This window comes from Callospermophilus lateralis, chromosome 10 (genome assembly GCF_048772815.1).
Source record: "Callospermophilus lateralis isolate mCalLat2 chromosome 10, mCalLat2.hap1, whole genome shotgun sequence".
In the NCBI taxonomy this organism is placed as follows: Eukaryota; Metazoa; Chordata; class Mammalia; order Rodentia; family Sciuridae; genus Callospermophilus; species Callospermophilus lateralis.
In genome coordinates, this window is record NC_135314.1 from 51,790,360 (window position 1) to 51,815,871 (window position 25,512).

Consider the following 25,512-nt stretch of genomic DNA (forward strand, 5'->3'; position numbering starts at 1 on the left):
TAAATTTATAATGCAGTGTCATCTTGATGTATGACCTTCTTTTGTTTTACTTTAAATAATTTATTTATAATATAATGAAACTAGTGAAGTTATTACTAAGCCCAAGAACTAAAACATCAACAATTTTGTGTTTCTTACTCTATTTTACCACTTCGCAGATTTTATGCCAAATTTCTTTTGCAGAAAAGTAGGGTGTGGCTATTACATGAAGTTTTAGAGAGAAAAGTCTGCTGGTATTTCTTAACAATTTGTAATGTTAAAGTGTGTGCAGCTGCTGAATAAGGCAGGTCAAGCTTGAAAGACAATAAAGACTTTCTCTTTATACAGGATAGCATTTATTTTATTAATAATATAAAAACAAAAATGAAAGACAAAAGTGAAAAGAAATACATCACAAGATTAGGAGAAACACCAACACCTAAAGTCATTAACTAAGAAAGCATTATCCTAACAACCTGAGTGACCTAGTGATCCCCTCAAGGTCACTTCATATACCACCCTCCAAGTACTGCAAGATGGAAAAGAGGGAGTGATAGCCTTGAGATTTGTGAGTGGTCACTGAGACAACCTATGGAGAAGCCTGCATTCTTTTGATATGCTGTCAAGAATGTGCAAAGGGGTTGAAGTTGTGGCTCAGTGATACAGCGCTCGCCTAGCACATGCAAGGCCCTGGGTTCAATCCAAATAAAATAAATATATTGTGTCCAACTACAACTAAAACAAAATATTAAAAAAAAAAAAAAAGAATGTGCAAAGGTCATGGCAGGCACATGGGCAGGGAAGATCGTTAATGTTTTCTTTAGCCTTTTACAATCATTAATTATAAAACTATCTTTGGTATAAGATATAAAGATACATGAAATACTGATAAATACACATTAATGCAGTGGGAATGATTATGTGGTAAATTATAGTATTCTTAACAAATGGTTTAAACATATATGTCTAAATATTTTGTTTAGTAGAATCTAGAAACTTTTTTAAAAAGCTATTGTATATAGTCTAATACTTTTTCACTCATATTGTCTTACTGAGACTTGACCATGTCGCTGCCTTGAGTTGAAATTTATTTATTTCACTTTTATATAATATTTAACTTTGTGACTATCTCACAGTTTATCCAGTCTTCATCAGTAACTTCTTTGGTCCATGTTTCTTAGAAATATGGGAGCTGATCTCAGAGTAGTTGATTTCAAAGAAGCTAACTAGAGTCACTGAAAATGAAAAGTAGAGAATGAAAGAAAGCGAATACAAGGTGGAATGTTTGTAAGCTGGCTATAATTTCATAAGAAAATACAATATGTCTTTGTCAGGTAGAAAAATCTTCTAGGCAGACAACGTGGAACCAACTAAATCTTAGCTTGCTAGCCATCCAGGAAAAAGCAAGAAGAATTTACATTCTGGCCCCTGTTTGTTTCCCCTGGATTTCATCTTTAGACTTCAGTTTTACATATTGTACTCTACCCTGTAGTAGATTTCTGAATTCTGTTACCCATCTCCTCTGGGCACTGGTAGGGAAGTCAACTCCCACTTTCTGTGTTATACCATTTCACCTGAGCTCAACAATGGAGGGAAGAGCTAGAACTGCAGTAGTAAAGGTAGATCAGACTTGGGCCTGTGACCTGTTTGTGCTCCCACTATGTGGGACACATCAGCCATGCCCAGACCCAGCTAGAAGAGGCTGAGACCTGGTAACAGTAGGAGACTAAGTGAAAGTAGCACTATCCAGGGCATTTCAATGAAAAAGCACCCAAGGCCGAGAGGTCATGTGGGCTCAAGTGAATTGGCAAAGGCTCATAAAGTGGTGTAGTATAGTGGTAAGTTCAGCTATTTCCACTTTTTTGCTATTATGAATAATTCTGCTAGAAAGTGCTGCGGTGTGTTCTGGTGAGCATTTGCTGCAAGAATTTCATTGGCTGTTTATTTGAATTATATAATTTGATGTTTTATTACCAGAAGTATTGGGGGGGGGGGTTGATTCTGGGGATTTAGACCCAGGGGGGTACTTTATCACTGAACTATATTCCCAGCTATTTTTATTGTTTACTTTGAGATAGTAACTCTCACTGAGTTGCTTAGGGCCTCATCAAGTTGCTGAGGCTGCCTTTGAACTTGTGATCCTCCTTTCACAGCCTCCTAAATTGCTGGGATTACAGGTGTATGCCACCATGCCCAGCCCTAATAGTAGTAGTTTTAAAACAACAACTCAAAAAAAAAACCAAAAACTGTTGTTTCCATACTGCTGTAAAGTTTTACATTCCACCAGCAATAAGATTCTTTTGTTCTGCATCCTGTCCAATACTGCAAAGAGATTTTTGTTGGGATTTTTTTTTTTAAGTTAATGATGGGGAAAAGGAAATAACAGAATTCTAACTTAATCTTCTTACAGCTATGATTGCCTTTCTTTCCCCTACATGAAACACCTTTTCACCATCACTACCTACACATGCACGTGTACACACACACACTCCAGTTTTTAAACAGCTTTCTATCTCCACTAGGTTTCTCACTTTTATTTTTTAACATGGCTGTCAAGTTTTCCTTTATGATTTCTCCAGAACCAATAATCTTCGTATGGAGCCAGCAATCTGTGCTGATTTACCATCATGGCAGTATTCTCATTCTCTGTGGAATCCATTTTTAATGAAGCTTTTGTTCTTGTAATTACTCTGAAATTATGCACTTCTCAGTCCTCATCTTAATTGACTTACCTGGCATTTGGCACACCGTCCTTCTTCTCCAAAGACTTATTTCACTTTGCTTAGCAGTCACTCTATAACTTGATAATTTCTCTTACCTTACTAGCCACATCTTACTCTCCTTTTTTGGTGCTTCCTCATATCCCTTACCTCCAAACATTGAAGTAATTCAGAACTCAGGCCTTGTATATTTTCTCTTGTTTATCAGTGCTCATTCCTAAGGACTCTGTTTTCTAAACTGTAAGTCAAAACTGGCAAATGGGCAATAAATGCTCAAATCCAAAATTTCAGGTTATCTTTTTTCACACTACACATTGAATCCCTTAGCAAATCTTGTCAGCTCTTAGTTATCCAGTGCTGCTAAGAAAATTCAAAATGTAATGACTAAAATAACAAAAATAATGTATTTGCTTACAGTTCTGAAAATTGGGTAGGGCTTGGCAGGTCCAGCTTGTCCTTAATTCCCACTTGGTATTAACTGGGGTCGCTCACCTGAACCAATCTACTTCCATATAGGCTCAAACATATTATGGGCAAGTTAGTGTTTCCTCCTGTTGGGAGATCAGTTGGGGCTGTTAGCATTTAATTCCCTAGTAATTTCTTAAGTTTAGGTTGAGTTTCTTACAGGATGGTGGCCGGGTTCTTAAAAATGAGCTTTTCAAGAGAACAAGCTCTAGAGAATGGCGTTTATCAATCCTCTCTTTGCATCATGGTTATTATATCTTTCTGGCTAAAACTAGTTATGTGGCCCAGCAAGATTCAGTATAGGAAGAGATTTTTGTAAGGATACAAGTATAGCTCCTCGCAGATTACTAACAATATACTACATTTGTATATTTAAAAATTCAAGCAGTCCTCACTTTGCATAGCAGTATAGACCATTAGAATTATCATGCTGGTGAAACCTTGCAAACAGTTTTAATAATCAATGAGTAAAATTGACAGTTCTTCTATGACATTTGAATTTTGGGGTCAAAGCATTAAAAATTCTATAGTCAATTATGAAGGTATAAATTAGAGAAAAGAAAAATACATTAAAACTAATATTTTAGTACACTATAATTTAAAACATAAATGTTGATAATGCTTTATTTCATTAGTAAATCTTGTAAAATGTTGCAAAAGCATCAAAGACCAATGTAAACCTAAAGCAAGCAGAAGGAAGAAAATTTATTATAATAAAGATTAGAACAGAAGTAAATGAAACAAGATATAGAAAAAACATAAACAAGATCAACGATACCAAAAGTTGGTTCTTTGAAAACATCAACAAATTGCCAAGCTTTTAGCTAGATTGTCCAAGAAAATAAAGAAGACTCTTAATTTCTCAAAGCAAGGATGAAAACAGGGGCATAAGAGAATGTACTATAAACAACTGGACAGCAATATCTTAGATAATTTAAATGAAATGGACAAATTACTGGAAAGAAAAACTACCACTTTTGTCCAGTGTTATACTAGAAATTCCAGTCAGGACAGCAAAAACAGGAAAGATAAAACATTCAGAATAGAAAGGAAGGCACTGAGGACGTAGCTTAGTGGTAGAGCACTTGCCTAGCATGCGTAAGTCATGGGTTTGATCCCTAGTTCTTGAGGGCGGGGGAATAGAAAGAAGATATAAAACTGTATTATTTGCAGATAACATAGGAAGTCCTAAAAAGATTAATAGAATTAATAAACAAGTTTATAGTGTCAGTACCTAAAAATCAGTTACATATCTATATAGAAGATAGCTGAATTGTCAGTAAATAATTGAAAATACAACTCAATTTGACTATTAACAATGGAAGTACAAATTAAATAAAACTGATGTACAAAGCACACACATCATTTTATATTCAATGTTAACAGAGGTATAAGTGAATGGACATTCCCCCGTTCTGTAATAGTAAATGTAAATTTACTAAAGCCATTTAGGAGAAAAAATTTAAATACCAATCTGAGAATGATTTAATAAATTATGGTATAAACACACAATGGAGTACTGTGCAACAGTTTGTTTTTTAAGGTAGTAATTCTGTGTCCCAATGTGGACCAGTCTCTACTGTACTTATTATTAAAAATCTGGGGCTGGGGTTGTGGTTCAGCAATAGAGCACTTGCCTCACATGTGCAAGGCCCTGAGTTCGATCCTCAGAACCATATAAAAATAAATAACTAAAATATTAAAAATCCATTTGCAGGGGGCGGGAGTTGTAGCTCAGTGGTACAAAGCTTGCCTCACACATATGAGGCACTGGGTTCGATCTTCAATACCACATAAAAATAAATAAATAAAATAAAGGTATTATGTCCATCTACAACTAAAAACATATTTTTAAAAACCCATTTACAGAGCATAAGTTGTAATATGGTCTCATTTGTTCAAAAAAGGAAAAAAACTAAAATGTACCCATACACATTATATTCATGAATGCCTAAGAGGAGGTTGAGGCTGGTGGAATAAAAAAACTAGTGGCTAAAATCAAGATTGGCTATTTCATTATATTTTGTGTATTTTCAAAATAACAGTGACCAAAATTTCTGACAAGAACAGCTTAGAGGAGGAAAAATTTATTTTGGCTCACAGTTTCAGAGGTGTTCACTCCATGGTTGACCAACTCCATTACCCTGGGCCTGAGATGAGACAGAAAACCATGGCAGAGCTACTCTGCTTGTGGTGGCCAGAAAGCAGAAAGAGAAATGAGAGAGAGAGTAAGGGGCCACAGGAGATGAACGTTTCCAAGGCATGCCCCCAGTGACCTGCCTCCTCAAGCCACCCCCCACCTGCCTACAGTTACTACCCCGTTAGTCCATTCACACTAGAATGTACCAGTTAGTTTACAACTCTCATAGTCTAATCATTTTACCTCTTAATATTCCTGCATTAGCACAAGTGCTTTTAAAGGACACCTCATATTCAAACTATAATAGTTATATAAAAAAAAAAAAACTTTGTGATGATATGGACAGTAAAGATGGGTATTTTCTTTCTGTATAGCATACTTTGTTTTCCTTAAATCACTCCCAGTTTCCCCTATATTTTCATGTAATTTTTTTTTAACTAAAGCAATAGAAAATGTTTTTAAAAAATAAGTTATCTCTTGGGATTTTCTTTTAGGTGAATAGCGTATGCTTAGAAGAAGTTACTCATGAAGAAGCAGTAACTGCCTTAAAGAACACATCTGATTTTGTTTTTTTGAAAGTGGCAAAACCAACAAGTATGTATATAAACGATGGCTATGCACCACCTGATATCACCAACTGTAAGTCTGTTTGCTTAAGCTTGCTAAAAATTTTTTTAATTGATTTTATTTTTTTAAATACACGACAGCAGAATGCATTACAATTCTTATTACACATGTAGAGCACAATTTTTCATATCTTTGTATATAAAGTATGTTCACACCAATTCATGTTTTCATACATGTACTTCGGGGTTTTTTGTGATTTTTTTGCATTACAATTCTTATTACACATATATACCACATTTATCTTATTTCTTCAGATGAAATGTTCTCAGTGTAATAACATTTAAACATTGTAGGGCTGGGGATATGGCTCAAGCAGTAGCACGCTCAAATTTACAAATTTCTTTAATTAATATGTTAAACAGAAAAAAAGTCATTTTATATTGAATTATCATTATATTGAGTTATCATTTTATGTATAATAGCATAACATTTAAAAAATGGTAGAACTAGTTCTAAAGTGTGATTAATGATTGGTTATCTGTCATAAGGGCAAAAGCTTGATATTTATTTATTTATTTATTTGTTGTTGTTTCTATTGTTAAATGAATAGAACATTATGTGAAAAAGTTTGCAGTTCACCTTGCTAGTTTATAATATTTTACTTTCACTTCCTCAGCAACTACAATTATGAATTTTATTGCATTCTTCCAGTCTGTTTTTTTTGGGGGGGTTTGTTTGTTTGTTTGTTTGCTTGCTTTTATTTTTCAGTTTTAGGTGGACACAATATCTTTATCTTTATCTTTATATGGTATTGAGGATCAAACCCAGCACCCCATGTCAGGCGAGCATGCTAGTGCTTGAGCCACATCCCCAACCTGTTTTTTTTTTTTAATATTTATTTGTTTAGATTTTTTTTTAAGGTGGACACACAATATCTTTATTTTTTATTTTTATGTGATACTGAGGATCAAACCCAGCGCCTAATGCATGTACCACTGAGCCACAACCCCAGCCCTGTTTGTTGTTTTTTAATATTTATTTTTTAGTTATATGTGGACACATCTTTTTTTCCTTTCCATTTTTTCCATTGCAATTTTTATTCTAATTTGTTTATATGTGTCAGAATTCATATTATTAATATAGAGCACGATTTTTCATATCTCTGGTTGTATATAAAGTATATTCACACTATTCGTGCCTTCATATATGTACTTACAGTAATGATGTCCATCTCATTGTACCGTCTTTCTTACCCACAAACCCCCTCCCCTTCCCTTCCTCCCCTTAGCTCTATCTGGAGTTTATTTAATCCTCCCATGCTCCCCTTCCAGAACCCCATTATGAATCAGCATCCTTGTATCAGAGACAACATTCTGCATTTGTTTTTTGGGGGTTGGTTAACTTGACTTAGCATTTATAGTCACTAACTCCATCCATTTACCTGCAAATGCCATGATTTTATTCTCTTCTAATGCTGAATAGTATTCCATTGTGTATATATACCACATTTTTGTTATGCATTCATCTACTGAAGGGCATCTAGGTTGGTTCCACAATTTAGCTATATAAATTGTGCTGCTGTAAACATTGATTTGGCTGTGTCCTTGTTGTATGCTGTTTTTCAGTCCTTTGGGTATAGAATGAGGAGGGGGCTAGCTGGGTCAAATGGTGATTCCATTCCCAGTTTTCCAAGGAATCTCCATACTGCCTTCCATATTGGCTGCACTATTTGCAGTCCTACTAGCAATATATGAGTGTGCCTTTTTCCCCACATCCTTACCAATACTTACTTACTGTTGTTTGTATTCTTAATAGCTGCCATTCTGACTGTTGAGAGATAGGGGTTTAATTTCATTTTGTTGTATATGGATTTCCAGTTTTCTTAGCACTATTTGTTGAAGAGGATATCTTTTCTCCAATGTATGTTTTTGGTGCATTTGTCTAATATAAGATAACTGTAGTTATGTGAGTTGGTCTCTGTGTCCTCTATTCTGCACCAACTTTTTGTTTTGTCAATTTTTTAAATTGTTTCTTCTGTTTCAGTTTCATATTTTGGTGCCAATATCATGCTGTTTTTGTTACTATTGCTCTGTAGGATAGTTTAAGTTCTGGTATAGTGATGCCACCTGCTTCACTCTTCTTGCAAAGGATTCCTTTAGGTATTCTGGGTCTCTTATTTTTCCAGAAGAATTTCATGACTTCTGCTTTTTAAATATTTATTTTTTAGTTTTTTAGGTTGGCACAGTATCTTTATTTTATATTTATGTGGTGCTGAGGATTGAACCCAGTGCCTCATGCATGCTAGGCGAGCACTCTACCACTGAGCACAATCCCAGCCCATGACTTCGTTTTCTGTTTCTATGAGGAATGTCATTGGGATTTTGATTGGAATTGCATTAAATCTGTATAATGTTTTTGGTAGTATGATCATTTTGACAATATTAATTCTGCCTATCCAAGAACAAGGTAGATCTTTGCATCTTCCAAGGTCTTCTTTAATTTCTTTCTTTATCATTCTGTAGTTTTCATTGTAGAGGTATTTTGTTAAGTTGATTCCCAAGAATTTTACTTTATTTTATTTTTGAGGCTATTGTAAATGGGATAGTTTTTCTCATTTCCGTTTCAGAGGATTTGTCACTGATTTACAGAAATCCTTCGATTTATGGATGTTGATTTTGTATTCTACTACTTTGCTGGATTCATTTATTAGTTCTAGACGTTTTCTGGTGAAATTTTGGGGGTTTTCTAGGTACAGAATCATATCATTGGCATATAGTGCTATTTGAGTTTTTCCTTTTCCTATTTATATCCCTTTAATTTCTTTCATCTGTCTAATTGCTCTGGCCAGTGTTTCAAGAACTATGTTAAATAGAAGTGGTGAAAGAGGACATTCCTGTCTTGTTCCAATTTTTAGAAGGAATGCTTCCAGTTTTTCTCCATTTTAGAATGATGTTGTTCTGGGGTTTAGCATTGATAGCTTTTATGATGTTGAGAGATGTTCCTGTTACACCTAATTTTTCTAGTGTTTTGAACATGGAGAGGTACTATATTTTGTCAAATGCTTTTTCTGCATCTATTGAGAAGATCATATGGTTCTTTAAGTCTATTGATGAGATGAATTACATTTTTTGATTTCCATATGTTGAACCAACCTTGCATCCCTGGGATGAACCCCACCTGATCATGGCCCATTATTTTTTTGATATGTTTTTTATTTGATTTCTCAGAATTTTATTGCTTCTATGTTCATTAGAGAAATTGGTCTGAAGTTTTCTTTCTTTCATGTGTGTTTGCCTGGTTTTAGAATCAGGGTGATACTGGCCTCATAGAATGAGTTTGGAAGTGCTCCCTCTTTTTCTATTTCACGACATAATTTAAGGAGTATTGGTATTAATTCTTCGTTAAAGGTGTTGTAGAACTCAGCCGTGTATCCATCTGGTCCTGGGCTTTTCTTTGTTGTTAGGCTTTTGATGGCATCTTCTATTTCATCATTTGAAATTGATCTGTTTAAATTTTGTATATCTGATTCATTTTGAGCAAATCATATGACTCTAGAAATTTTTCAAAGACTTTGATATTTTCTATTTTATTGGAGTACAAATTTTCAAAATAATTTCTAATTATCTTCTGTATTTATATAGTGTATGTTGTGATATTTCCTTTTCCATCATGTGTTTTAGTAATTTGAGTTTCCTTTCTCTCTTCTTCTCTTCGTTAGCATGGCTAAGGGTTTGTCAATTTAATTTATTTTTTCAAAGAACCAACTTTTTGTTTTGTCAATTTTTTCAAAATTTCCTATCTTCTTCTAATTTTGGTGTTTGTTTGTTCTTCTTTTTAATAGGGCTTTAAGACATAGTGTTACTTCATTTATTTGGTGACTTTTTCTTCTTTTAAGGAATGAACTCCATGAAATAAATTTTCCTCTTAGTACTGCCTTCTTAGTGTCCCAGAGATTTTAGTATGTTGTATCAGTGTTCTCATTTACCTCTAAGAATTTTTTAATCATCTTCTTGATGTCTATTGCAACCCGTTTTTCATTCAGTAGCATATTGTTTAGTCTCCAGGTGTTGGAGTAGCTTTTATTTTTTATTTTATCATTGTTTTCTATTTTCATTTCATTATGATCCAATAGAATGCAGGGTAGTATCTCTACTTTTTCTTATTTGCTAAGAGTTACTTTGTGGTCCAATGTGTGGTCTATTTTAGAGAAGGATCCATGTCCTGCTGAGAAGAATGTTTATTCGCTTGTTGAAGGATGAAATATTATATACAAGTCAGTTAAGTGTAAGTTATTGATTGCATTATTGAGTACTATAATTTCTTTGTTCAGCTTTTGTTTGGAAGATCTATCCAGTGGTAAAAGAGGTGTGTTAAAGTCATCTAGAATTGTTGTGTTGTGGTCTGTTTGACTCTTGATCTTGAGATCATTTGATGAAAGTAGATGCTCCATTGTTTAGGGCCTATATATTTATAATTGTTATGTCTTGTTGGTGTATGGTTCCCTTGAGCAGTATGTAGTGTCCTTTATCCTTTTTGATTAACTTTAGCTTGAAGTCTACTTTATTTGATATGAGGATGGAAACCCCTGCTTGCTTCCACAGTCCATGTGAGTGATATGATTTTTCCCAGTCTTTCCCCTTCAGTCTATGGCTATCTTTTCCTATGAAATGAGTCTCTTGGATGCAGTGTATTATTGGATCTTTTTTTTTTTTTTTTTTTTTTTGGATCCAATCTGCAAGTCTATGTCTTTTGATTGGTAAGTTTATAGTCTATGTCTTTTGATTGGTAAGTTTATGCCATTAACATTCAAGATTATTATCGAGACATGATTTGTATTCCCAGACATTTTTGTTTATTTTTGATATTTAACTTGACTTGGTTTCTCCTTTGATTAGTTTTTCCTTTAGTGTAATACCTCCCTCTGCTGATTTTCATTTCCTCTTCTTGGAATATTTTGCAGAGGATGATCTGTAGTACAGGCTTTCTAGTTGTAAATTCTTTGAGCTTTTGTTTATCTTGGAAGATTGTTATTTCATCATCAGATCTAAAGCTTAATTTTGCTGGGTATAAGATTCTTGGTTGGCATCCATTTTCTTCAGAGCTTGGTATATGTTGTTCTATGATCCTGGCTTTGAGGGTCTGGGTTAAAAAATCTGCTGAGGTATGAATTAGTCTCCCCCTATATGTGATCTGATTCCTTTCTCTTGCAGCCTTTAAGATTCTATCCTTAATCTGTATCCTAGGCATTTTCATTATAATGTGCTTGGTGTAGATCTGTTGTGATTTTGTATATTTGGTGTCCTGTAAGCCTCTTGTATTTGATTTTACAATTCATTCTTCATGTTTGGGAAATTTTCCAATATTATCTCATTGAAGAGCTTGTGCATTCCTTTGGTTTGAAACTCTGTGTCTTCCTCCATCCCAATAACTCTTAGATTTGATCTTTGGATGCTATCCCATTTGATGTTCTGTTCATGGTATCTTACTATCTTCACTGTGTGGTCAACTTTATTTTCCAGATTGTATATGTCTTCATTATCTGATCTTCTGTCTTCCAAGTGCTCTAATCTGTTGGTGATACTTACTACTGAGTTTTTTATTTGGTTTGTTTCCTTCATTTCAAAGATTTCTGATTTTTTTTTTATCTTTTTGTTGGAGTGATCAATTTTTGCCTGTATTTGCTAATTTAGGTCATTCTTTAATTCACAGATCATTTTAATTATGAACATTCTGAACTCCTTCTCTGACATTTCATCAACTTTGCTGTCCTTGGGATCTGTTTTTGTAGTATCTTGATTTGTTTGGGGCACTTTCCTCCCTTGTTTTTTCATATTGTCTATGTGTCTTCCCCTTTTGCAGTGCGTATCTGAGATATTACATTTTCTACCCTATAATCTTGTAGTATCTGTGCAGATTATCTGTACCTCACCTTGCTGTTGGGCTTCCAGACCTTGCAGGTGTCACACAGTGGATGCTACTGCAACTAAAAATGGTGGCAGCAATAGTAGAGGTAACTCAAGATAGCAGTGGAGGTGCCCCAAGATAGATGCAATGTCTTTCAGAGATGGGACTGAAATGGTAGGCTTTACACTGGCTTTGGGAGGCCTGCTCCAAGATACAGCTGCTTCTAGGCCCTCTTTGTAGTCGAGAGGTAGAGCTACTATGTGGGGAAGACTTTTTGGTGATGTCTGCAGTGTCCCTAGATGGAAGTGGGTTTTTGCCTGGGCTCCCATTTGGGGGCAGGAAGAGTAGATGACAGACCCCGACCTACCCTGGACCTGGGTCCTTTGCAGGTTGGCGAAGGCGGATCTTGGACAGGCTAAGTCTTTTCTTTATATGCAATTCTTGAAGGTTTTGTTTGGGCCTTTTAAAGTATATGTGTTTATAATTTTTTACATAAATGATTTTTACCTGTTAGCTTTCCTGAAGCCTTTGTTATCAGATCATCAACTTATTGTCTATTCCTTATATTGTAATCACTTGGTGTCCTCCTCAAGGATTAGGCTTTAGTTACTGATATTTGAGTGCAAGACCATTGTTTTCTTGCTGCTTTTATCACATTATCATTTCTAGTGATAGCCAAAGTCCACACTAATGATTCATCCAAAATGCTGAATTTTGATTTCTTGATCTCTTCCTAACTATCTTGCCCTCTATTTCAGCTTAGGTGCTTTCTTCCAAGATGATACTTTAGACCTTATCTATAATTACCAATACCTTCATCATCTCAAAAATATCAGTTTAAATTATCCCACTCTCTATCTACACTCATCAATTCATTTACCCCTGCTCTAACTACCAGTGTACTCATTTTGACCTTCCACCATTTGATATCACTTTGTTGCCTCCTTACATCTCAGTTTTCATGTTTTACTTAGCACAGACTCCATGGTTTATAATGATACTCATTTTCATACACATATCTTCCAGTCTTTTGACCCTTCCTTCTTTTTTTTTTTTTTAATTAATATTTATTTTTTGGCAGACACAACATCTTTGTATGTGGTGCGGAGGATCGAACCCGGGCCGCACGCATGCCAGGCGAGCGCGCTACCACTTGAGCCACATCCCCAGCCCAGACCCTTCCTTCTTAATTGGCAAAATCTCAACACTTCTTCAACCAGACTCTTATCCTTTTCTACTCCCTGAAAGCAGAATGTGACTGGAGAACAGCACAAATTTGTGCTGTCTTTTAATTATGCCCATTAATCTTAAGTGGAGCCTTGCTGTTGCCTAAGTCATTCTATTTCTCAGTGATTCCTCAAACCTCCTTCACTTGCCATCCAACTCCTCAGCCATAGCTGATAGCCTATATCTGTGTAAATACCTTTTTTACCCCAAATTCTGCTTTTCTGGGGCTGGGGATGTGGCTCAAGCGGTAGTGCACTCGCCTGGCATGCGTGCAGCCAGAGTTCGATCCTCAGCACCACATACAAAGATGTTGTCTGCCGAAAACCAAAAAAAAAAAAATATTAAAATTCTCTCTCTCTCTCTCTCTCTCTCTCTCTCTCTCTCTCTCTTTCTCTCTCTCTTAAAAAAAAAACAAATTCTGCTTTTCCTTGTTTTATAATGGAATAACTATTACTGTTCCTATGGAAAAAGAGGTCTTCAGTTTGTATATTGAATCTCTTCTTTTTCATGAATTTTGCTTTCCCAATTCCCAAAATCTTTTTTGCCTTTTTTGGGGATTTAGCTATCTCTCTCATCTACTTACATAATCACATTCTCTCTCTTGGATTATTTACCAAGAGCACACAAACATGCTATAATGTTCTTTTTTTTAAATTTGTTTTAATTAGTTACACATGACAGTACAGTGACCTTGATATATCATACATTTGAATCAGATGGGATATAATGTCTCATTTTTCTGAGTGTACAGGTTGCGGAATCACATTGGTCATGCATTCACATATATATACACAGTAATAATAATGTCTGTTTCACTCTACTGTCCTTCCTATCTCCCCAATCCCTCCCCTGCCCTCCCACCACTTCTCTCTCCCTAATCTAGGGTAACGCTATTCTTTTTTTTTTTTCCCCTCACATCTTCATACATGTATTTTGTATAACAATGAGGGTCTCCTTCCACCATCCATGCAATTCCCTTTCTCCCTTTCCCTCTCACCCCTCTTCCCTATGTCGAGGTAATCTTCTTCCCATGCTCTTCCTCTCTTCCCCATTTTGAGTCATCCCCCTTATATCAGAGAAGACATTCGGCATTTGTTTTTGGGGGATTGGCTAACTTCACTTAGCATAATCTGCTCTAATGCCATCCATTTCCCTGCAAATGCCATGATCTTATTATTTTTTAATGATGAGTAAGTAGTATTCCATTGTATATATATATGCCACATTTTTAAAATCCATTCATCCATTGAAGGGCATCTGGGTTGACTCCACAGTCTAGCTATTGTGAATTGTGCCTCTGTAAACATTGATGTGGCTGTGTTCCTGTAGTATGCTATTTTTAAATTTTTTGGTATAGTCTGAGAAGAGGAATAGCTGGGTCAAATGGTGGTTCCATTCCCAGTTTTCCAAGGAATTTTCATACTGCTTTCCAAATTGGCTGCACCAATTTGCAGTCCCACCAGCAGTGTATGAGTGTACCTTTTTCTCCACATCCTCGCCAGCACTTATTGTTGTTTGTCTTCATCATGGCTGCCATTCTTACTGGAGTAAGATGGTATCTTAGAGTAGTTTTAGTTTGCATTTCTCTGATTGCATTTGTGGATTGATTGTATATCCTCTTCTGAGAAGTGTCTGTTCAGGTCCTTGGCCCATTTTGTTGATTGGGTTATTTGGGTTTTTTTGGTGTTTAGTTTTTTGAGTTCTTTGATACCCTAGAGATTAGAGATCTATCTGATGTGTGAGGGGTAAAAAGTTGTTCCCAGGATGTAGGCTCCCTATTTACCTCACATATTATTTCTCTTGCTGAGAAAAAAAAACTTTTTAGTTTGAATTCATCCCATTTGTTGATTCTTGGTTTTAATTCTTGTGCTATAGGTGTCTTATTAAGGAAATTGGGCCCTAGCCCAATGTGATGGAGATTAGGGCCTACTTTTTCTTCTTTTAGACGCAGAGTCTCTGGTTTAATTCCTAGATCCTTGATCCATTTTGAGTTAACTTTTGTGCATGGTGAGAGATAGGAATTCAGTTTCATTTTGTTGCATATGGATTTCCAGTTTTCCCAGCACCATTTGTTGAAGATGCTATCCTTTCTCCAGTGCATGCTTTTAGCACTTTAGTGTAATATAAGGTAGTTGTAGTTTTGTGGGTTAGTCTCTGTGTCCTCTATCCTGTACCATTGGCCCACCAGCCTGTTTTGGTGCCAGTACCATGCTGTTTTTGTTACTATTGCTCTGTAGTATAGTTTAAGATCTGTTATAGTGATACCACCTCTTTCACTCTTCCTGCTTAGAATTGCTTTAGCTATTCTGGGTCTCTTATTTTCCAGATGAATTTCATAATTGCTTTTTCTATTTTTGTGAGGAATGCCTTTGGGTTTTGATCGAATTGCATTGAATATAGTACTTTTGGTAATATGGTCATTTTAATAATATTAATTCTGCCTATTCATGAGCAAGGTAGATCTTTCCATCTTCTAAGGTCTTCTTTAATTTCTTTCTTTAGGATTCTGTAGTTTTCATTTTATAGATTTTTCACGTCTTTTGTTAAGTTGATTCCAAAGTATTTTTTTTTTTTTTTTTTTTTTTGAGGATATTGTGAATGGGGTAGTTTTCCTCATTTCCTTTTCAGAGGATTTGTCACTGATATACAGGAATGCCTTTGATTTATGGGTGTTGATTTTATATCCTACCACTTTGCTGAATTCATTTACTAGTTCTAGAAGATTCTTGGTAGAGTCTTTTGGGTCTTCTAGGTATAGAATCATATCATCAGCAAATAGTGCTAGTTTAAGTTGTTCTTTTCCTATAGTTATTCCTCTAATTTCTTTCGTCTATCTGATTGCTCTGGCCAGTGTTTCAAGAACTATGTTGAATAAAAGTGGTGAGAGAGGGCATCCCTGTCTTGTTCCAGATTTTAGAGGGAATGCCTTCAGTTTTTCTCTGTTTAGAATGATGCTGGCCTGAGGCTTAGCGTAGATAGCTTTTACAATGTTGAGATAAGTTCCTGTTATCCCTAGTTTTTCTAGTGTTTTGAACATAAAGGGGTGCTGTATTTTGTATTTTCTGCTTCTTTTGAGATGATCATGTGGTTCTTATCTTTAAGACTATTGATGTGATGAATTACATTTATTGATTTCCGTATGTTGAACCAACCTTGCATCCCAGGGATGAATCCCACTTGATCATGGTGCGTGATCTTTTTGATATGTTTTTGCATCCGATTTGCCAAGATTTTATTGAGGATTTTTGCATCTATATTCATTAGAGATATTGGTCTGAAGTTTTCTTTCTGCTATAATGTTCTTTATCTCATACGAGTGCAGAGAGACCGTCAAGATAACTCCAAATATTGCTCCTTTTTTAAAATTTAATATCACAGTTTTCCTACTATGTAAAGAACTTCTTCATATTAAAAAAGGAAAGAAATATACCCAAATAGAAAACTAAGAGTACTAAAAGTCCTTTTATTTTAGAAATTGTACTTAGACTACTCATAATAAGAGAAATGCAAATTAAAACTACACCATTACTTGGTAGGGGATGTCGACTTTCCTTGTTTTTTACTTAGGGGGGAAAAACTTTTAAATTAAGGTAATAAGAATGGTTTTGCTATTACGTTAGCTTTTATTTTCACTTAATTACAATGTTGGTTCTATAAGATCTTTTATATTTTTAATGCACAATAATTGTATATAATATATATTGCCTATTAGCTCAACTCTGACCAAAACTCAACTCTGACCAAAATACCTGACAGGATCAACTTAGTGGAGTAAAGATTTATTTTGGCTCATGGTTTCAGAGGTTCAGTTAGCCAGCTCCTAGGCAGAAGCATCATGATAGAAGGATGTGGCAGAGGAAAGCTTTTCAGCTCATGGCAACCTAGAAGCAGAGGAGATGGGCAGGAAAAAATAAACCCTTCCAGGGCACACACTAGTGACCTTCTTTCTCCAACTAGATAGTCTGTTCAGCTCTCCAGAGCTCTAATGATTCATTCCTTCCCTAAAAACCCTGCTTCTCAATCTTGCTGCATTGGAGACCATGTTTTCAACATATGAGCTTTTAGTGGACATTCCAGATCAAATCATAACAGATGGGATACTATGTGATAATTCAGAACACATATACAATGTATAAAAAAAATCAAATCGCATGTAAGGTTTTTGTTAGAGAGAACTGACATCTTTATCATATTGGGCTTTTCTATCCATGAACTTATATTTCGATTTATTCATAGTTTGTAATGATACTCATTTTCTTACACTATCTTCCAGTCTTTTGACCCTTCCTTCTTAATTGGTAAAATCTCAACACTTCTTTGACCAGACTCTTGTCTTATCTGTTCCCAAATTATTATGTTAGGTATAATTTGAATTATTTGTCAGTACTTTTTTCCTTTAATTTTTAAATGAAGAAAAACTTGACATTTGGAAAGGGACACATTTTTTCAGACTTCAGCTTAATGATATTTTTTGCATAATGCCTGTACCTTTGTAACCATCTTATTAAACATTTATAGCACCCCAGAAGGCTCAAGCCCCTTCTTGTTTTTTCTCTTCTTTTGTTACTGGGTATTGAACCCAGGAGCACTTTACTACTGAACTACATTCCCAGCTTCATGTATTTATTTATTTGTTTGTATTTATTTATTTATTTATTTATTTATTTTTTTGATACAGGAATTGAACTCAGGGGCACTCGACCATTGAGCCACATCTATTTTGTATTTTATTTCGAGACAGGGTCTCACCGTTGCTGAGGCTTGGCTTTAAATTCTTGATCCTCCTGCCTCAACCTCCTGAGCTATTGGAATTACAGGCATGGGCCACCATGCCCAGCCTATTTTTTTGAGAAAGAGTCTCACTAAGTTGCTTAGGGCCTTGCTCAGTTGTTAAGCCCCTTAATCAGTATTCCCACTCCAGAGGTAACACTTGAATCTCGGACAATAATTCTGCCTCTTTTTAGTGAGATATATATATGTCTATGTATGCGTGCATTACATGCAGATATTTAGATCTACTTGTTCTTAAATGTTTTGTATAGCTTGTACTCTTGTATCTTACGGCTTTTACTCAAAGGTTATTTTCAATCAAGTGTTTTGGTTTTTATTGCTATAAATTATTCTGTTTTATGAATATACAAAAAATTTTCCATTTTACCATTGGGTCTGAATATAGCTGCAGTGGACATTTTTAAATATTATTGGACATATGCACACATTTCCTTTGGAGGGAAATTGCTGTGTTACATCACAGACATTTATTTTGTCTTCAATCAATACTGTTAAAACAGTTTCCCAAGTTTGGAAACAGTTTATATTCCAGTTTTCTACGTCTTCACCAATATTTGGTATAGTCAGTCTTTTTAGTTATAGATATTATGAATATGTACTATGATACATATAATTTATTTATCTATTATTTATTTAATTCTGATTATTCCCAGTGACTAATGGTATTTAGCACTACTCCTTGTGCATATTGTTTTGACTGTCATCTGTAGTGTCTGTTGAATTCTTTCCTACTTTTAAATTTTTTTTCATTATCAATAGATCTGTGTGTTATTTATTTCTATGTGGTGCTGAGAATTGAACCCAGAGTCTCACACGTGCTAGGCAAGCACTCTTGACACTGAGCTACAACTCCAGCCCTGTTGATTTCTTTCTATGCTTTAATTAGTTTTGACTGCTTTTTTCTTATTGATTTGAAGGAAGTGTTATGTATTCAAAAAGAAACTCTAATCAATTATATCTATTGCAAATATGTTCACCCAGTTTGTGTTTGTTTCCTTTTTGGTGAATAAAATTTCTTAATTTTAATCAAGTCAATTTATCAATCTTCTCTTTCCTGATTCCTGCTTTTAGTAACTCATTAGAATCTTTCTCTGTCCCAAGGTCATGGGAAGACTTTAGAAGTCTTATTCAGACATTTAGATTTGATTCATTTTTATTTTATTTGTTACAAATAACATGAGATTTTTTTTCATACAGATATCTGAATAATCCAGCATCCTTTATTAAAAAGATCACCTTTGGGCTCTGAATTGCATTGGTGCTTTTATTATATCTTAAGTGACAATATATTATGTTTCTAGAACTATTTTTCATTGATCTATTTCTTCTTCCACCAATATCACACTCCCTTTATTATAACTATATAATAAATGTTGATTTCTAGTAATATAAATCTTTCAAATTTTTTAAAGATTATGTTTAGTAGGGCTGGGGATGTGGCTCAATCGTAGAGTACTTGCTTTGCACATGCAAGGCCCTGGTTTTAGTCTCCAGCAAACCCCCCCCCACACACACACACACACACACACAGACACACGATTATGTTAGGAATAATTTGAATTTCCTTAATGATTTTAGAATTTAGAAATGTACAGATCGATTTAGGAAAACTAAAATTGAGTCTTTCATCTAATCTACGAGTACTTCTATCTGAATTATATAGATCCTTATTTCTCAGCAGTGTTTTGTAGTATAATAGGGATTTTATAAATCCTTTGTTAGGTTTAGATGAGGGTATTTGATGTTTTGGATATTATTTTTATGATACTTTTTTTAAAACCAGGGATTGAGCCTAGTGGTGCTTAACCACTGAGTAATATCCCCAGCCCTTTTATTTTAAGACAGGGTCTGGCTAAATTACTTAGGGCCTTGTTAAGTTGAGGAGGCTAGCTTTGAACTTGCTATCCTCCTACTTCAGCTTCTTGAGTCACTGGGATTACAGGCATGCACCACCACGTCCAGTTTAAAATACTTTTACATATTTTTAACTAATATATATATATATATATGACTTTGTACATTGATTATGTGATTAACAATCCTGTTAAAAATTCTAATTTATAGACTGTTTTGGAATGTCTGTATGACTATAAAGTATTGTGTAATAACAAATAAAATGATGGGAATTTACCTGCTTTCTTTTCCATCTTTAACTATTCATCTCCTTTTTTTTTTTTTTTTTGATGCTCTGATAAGACCTCTAGTTTAATGTTGAATAGAAATGATGATAATGCATATAATTGTCATGTTTTCAAATTGTAGGGGAAAACATAATTTCACCATTGCATATGGTGTTACCAGTAAGTCTTTTGTAGATACCCTTTATCATATTAAGAAAGTTCACTTTTATTCCTGATTTATGGAGAGTTTTTATCTTGTGTATGTTACATGTCGTCAATTCTGTATTTACTGAGATGATTTTTCTCCTTTATTCTGTTAGTGTGATAAATTAGTTGATGCTCTAATGTTAAACCAACTTTCCATTTTTTTAAATAAACCCATACAGTCTTTATATTTTATATATCATTAGGCTTATCCTGCTCACATTTGTTGAGGATCATGCATCCATGTTCATAAGTGTGAACACAGTGTTCTGAAATTTTTCTTACATTTTTCAGGTTTGGTTTCATGGTTATGCTGGTGTCAGAATGAATTGAAAAGCATATATACTTTGTTCCTTTATCCCCTGAAACTGTTTGCAAAATTGGCTTTATTTCATCTCTAAATGGTTGGTTGGATTTATCGGTGAAATCATCTGTCTTGACCTGGAATTTTCTTTCTTTCTTTCTTTCTTTTTTTAGAGAGAGAGAGAATTTTAATATTTATTTATTTATTTATTTATTTTTAGTTTTCAGCGGACACAACATCTTTGTATGTGGTGCTAAGGATCGAACCCGGGCTGCACGCATGCTAGGCGAGCATGCTACCGCTTGAGCCACATCCCCAGCCCTGAAATTTTCTTTTTAAATTTTTAGTTCTGAATCCAACTAATTTTATAAATATAAGACTGTTCAGATTTTATATCACTTGTTATCTGGGCAGAAAAGAGAACTAGATCACATTTGGTTTGGTTTGTTTTTATGGGGATTGTCAAGAGGTTGGGAGAGAGGGTGTTTTTGGCAAAGACAACTATGTAAATAAGCAGATGTCAAAACTGGAAAAACGTTGACTTACTAGATAGATAATATTTTTAGGAAGAATAGTAAAAAGAAATAATGAGAAGGAAGGTTGTGAAAGTTCTCTGAACCATAAGAGAGATAGAGGCATGATCAATGGTGTAACCAAAATAAGGTAATCAAAATATGAAGAATAGCCAAAATATTGTATAAAACCGGAATGAAAAATGTTCCATTGGGCTGGGATTATAGCTCAGTGGTAAAGTACTTTCCTGGCATGTGTGAGGCACACTGGTTCAGTCCTCAGCACCACATATAAATAAATAAAATAAAAGGTCCATTGACAACTATATATATATATCATAAAATACATGTATTTTTTAAAAACTCATTGGATATAATAGAGAACATTATTTCTCTGCTGACATTAAAATGCTCATACTTTTGCATATCTTTTTATTTTTAACTTAACATCCTCTTCTGCTGGTGGGCTTTGTAAACCTATTTGACCTCCAATCTTTCCCACTTTAACTTCAAGTTCTTCTGCTTTTTTTTATTCTCTCGAATCTTGGTGTTCTTGGTAGCTAAAGATAATGAATCTGACTCCCTTGTTTCAAAGTTCTGTGGAGGACGTTTTACATAAGATTTTGGATATAAAAAGTAATGTTGTTTCACATAATTTTTCTTTGGGCTATAGGAACATTAATTTTTAGTGCCTCCTATCTGTGCGTTAGGTGTGAGATTAATTGCTCCAGAAAGGATTCATTGACTGATGGGGCTGTCTAGATATAGCAGAGAAAGGGTGGTTTGGCCATTTGATGAAATTTTCTGGCTTGGCCATTTGATGGGATTTTTTGTCCAGTTGTGTCATTGTTTTTGGTTCCATCCAAATATGATAATACGGCCAAGGAATTTAGAGTCCAAAGTCATAAACCTTGGCCATTAAAAGGCTGGTGATTGTAGAGGTTCGATGGATATCTCTTGTGTTAGGGCTATATGCTGATCCATCAAATAAAATACAAATTAGGGCTGGGGACATGGCTCAGTGGTTGAGTGTCCCTGAGTTCAATCCTCGATACCATAAAAATAAAAACAAGATTGAGTTGGCAGGAGCTTGTGTAAGAGCATAGGCTTTTTTTTTTTTTTTTTAATCTATTTTTAAGCTTCTGGTTTCTTTACTCACAAATTTTGAGTATGTATACTTTTTTAAAATAGCAGTCTGCATAATGACTTCTCAAAAAAAGTTATTATACTTAAGATTTACTCATTGTAGTTTTTTTTGATGATATTCTTCTAAATGACCTCTCAGATTCATTGTACAAATAAAATAAAACTTCTTTTTAGTTGTATTTTCAAAAGAATGTAATGAAGTAAATCTGTTTTATTGATCTGAATATCTAAGCTGGTTTTTACCTGGAAACCATGCTTGTCTGGTTTTTTTAGCTAATATGTCTTCTGGCCCAAATTCTGGTATACAACTTAGTGAATATGAATTATACTTTTAAATTCATATGTGAGTTGTTAGGTGGCTTCTTTCATTTTTGATGTTATTTTCACTGTCTTTGTTTTGAAGCTTCTGCTCAGCCTGTTGATAATCATGTTAGCCCATCTTCCTACTTGGGCCAGACACCAGCATCACCAGCCAGATACTCACCAGTTTCTAAAGCAATGCTTGGAGATGATGAAATTACTAGGTAAGTAACTTAACATTTATCTTATAAAAATCATTTTTAAATGGAATTTTAATCAGCCACAATTTTTAGGACTAAAAATATTCTTGAATATTGATGAACTTAAACCTTAAATGTTTTTTTCTATTGGAGGGTTCATTGAAGATTTTTTTTCATTGCAGATCATGAAATATAAAAATATTTTGTATTATAAGTAAGTTACTGCTCCCATTTTAAGGTTTGGCAAATTGTCTTTTGAAATAAATCTAAGTTGGGAATATACTTGTGCATATTTTATACTGACTTTTCATGTATTTCTTATCTAATATATGCCTTAAAGTATTAGGACAATTGGTTTATGTTCAGAATTCAACAAGTGGTATTTGCTTTGTTTGATAGCCTGACTGACATCTAAAGTTTTTTTCATCTAACATTACTAACTACATTGAACTTTGTAGGTCTTTTTAGTGCCAAAGAATTCTAAGGAGGAGGAAAAGAGCCAGTGAAAAAATATTTTAGCTCTGTTATTTTAAGTAGTATAAAGATACTATTACAGTATGCTTTATAATTTACAGTTATAGCATTTTTGATTATGTATATACCAGTTAATATCTGTTCTCACATTTTCATTAGTTACATTATTGTTAGCATTATTATTTTTGAAACTCTGTATTTGTAATAATTGTAATTTTTCTTGTCAGACTCCTAACTTCTTAGGCAGTACTCGCCTCAAGGACAGATAGGAGTGTTTGTCTTGTAAGAGTTATGTTGGGAACAAAATAGGTGCCTTAGTAATTGTGTTTGGAATGAAAATTAGCAGAAAGAATAGTGTTTTTACTTGTGATATGAATATTCAAGGCTTTTAGTCTTCAAGCAGTGTTCCTATAGAGTGATTCATGGCTATTTGTTATTTGCTAATAGTGCCTATTTATAGGTTTATCTGGTCTTCAGTCTCTTTAAATATTTTGCAAAACTAAAATCTAAAAGTTATATTTTCACCTTTATTGCTGTCCCCATCCTTCTTCACTGCATATGTGTTGTACCATGTTGTATTAGACTTTGAAGTATTTCACACACATCTAACAATTTCCATTCTTTTCTGCAAAAATCAGTTAATTGACTATTAGATATGTCTTAAAATAGTGTGCATTTTATCATTCCTTTTGCCCAGATAATGAAGTATGAGAATCTTGCCCAAACATAAATTCTCCACAATTTTTGTCTAAGCAGTCTTTCAGAAGATATCTCAAATTACCAAACCAACCCTCGCCCCCCCCCGCAAAATTACAGCATACAGACAATTAATGTTTCTAAAGCTCATTTGTTAAGTTTTATTAAGATGTAATTTACATACCATAAATTTCATGCATTTAAAATGTGCAACTCAATGAATTAGGGTATGTTACATCACTTTTTAATTGTGATAAAATAAATATAGCATGTAGATTTAACATTTTAACCATTTTCAAATGTACAGTTTAGTGGCATTAATTACATTCACAGTTTTGTACAACCGTCACCATTAGCTATTTCCAAAACCTTTTCATCGTCTTGGATAGTCTATAATCTTTATGCAGTTTCATCCCATTGTCCTTCCAGCTCCTGGTAATATCTATTTTCTGTCTTTCTGTATTTGTCTAATTTAGGTAATTCATGTAAGTGGGACCATATAATATCTGTCCTTTTGTGACTTTCTTATTTGACTTAATATAATTTTTCAAAATTTATTCATTTTGTAACATGTATCAGAACTTCATTTCTTTTTTTGTTTAATATTCCATTCCATTGTATGTATGTTACATATATGAAATATACATACAATTAGATGTATAGATATTATATAAATATAGCTAGATAAACATAGAGTTACATTTTGTTTATCTACCCATTGTTGGTGACTTAGATTGTTTCCACTTTTTAGCTATTGTGAATTATGTTATGATAACAAGTATTTGTTCAAATCCCTGCTTTTAGTTACTTAGGCTACCTGGGTGGAATTTTCTTTTTTTTTTTAATGTTACCTTTTTAAGGAATCACCAACCTATTTTATGTTCCCATAAATAATTTGTGAGTATTTCAGTTTTTCCACATCTTACTGACACTTGTTACTTGGTCTAGTTTTGTTATTGTCATCCTGGTAGATATGAAACATCTCATTATGGTTTTAATTTACGTTTTCCTAATGACTTATGGTGTTAAGCATCTTTTCATGTGTTCATATTATTCAAAAATCAGAATGTGTATTCCTCTAGAGCTACTGTTGGATTTCAGCAGGCTATTTTTTAATTATTATTTGCTAATGTAAAATTATAATTCATACTTGTTTTAAAATAGGAGCTCCAAACCATGAATCCATTATTTAACATAGGAAATAAAATAACAACAGTATACTGAAACTTATCTGTGCCCCTGATCCTACCCTGCTTCTCCTATACTGCCCCTCTAAGTTATTGTTTTCCTAAATTTTATTATCTTTTCCTTCATATGTGTATGTATTTTATACATATAATATATGATATATTTTATAAAATATATATATATATAATATTTCCCCAAACAATTTTTGTTTAGTTTTACCTTTTTTTTTTTTTTGTACCAGGGATTGAACCCAGGGACACTTAACCACTGAACCACATCCCCAGTCCCCTTTTATATATTTTATTTAGGGACAGAGTCTCACTGAGTTTAGGGCCTCATTAAGTTGCTTAGACTAGCTTTGAACTCGCAATCTTCTACCACTCCCAGCTAGTTTTACTGTTTTTAACAAATAATTTTGTGAATCCTTTAAGTGAGCTGGCAAAATCGAATAATGATGAATACTTAACGTATGTCTAGAAAATACTATTTTAAGTTTTGAGCAGTATTAAGTATTTAAGAAGATTTTATTACTATTCTGTATTATAAGGAAGAATCCTTAAATTAATTTTTTTAAA

At 34.0% G+C, this 25,512-nt stretch overlaps 1 protein-coding gene across 11 annotated transcripts in view; it reads left to right on the forward strand.

Moving 5' to 3' along the window:
- Window positions 1-25,512, forward strand: part of Dlg1 (discs large MAGUK scaffold protein 1) — a 251,443-nt gene that overhangs the window by 152,310 nt on the left and 73,621 nt on the right. For all 11 annotated transcript variants that reach the window (XM_076868823.2, XM_076868826.2, XM_076868827.2 and 8 more), the window contains 2 exons: window positions 5,799-5,943; window positions 22,483-22,603. In XM_076868823.2, the coding sequence (XP_076724938.1) occupies window positions 5,799-5,943; window positions 22,483-22,603 (266 nt within the window). The remainder of the gene's footprint in view (window positions 1-5,798; window positions 5,944-22,482; window positions 22,604-25,512) is intronic.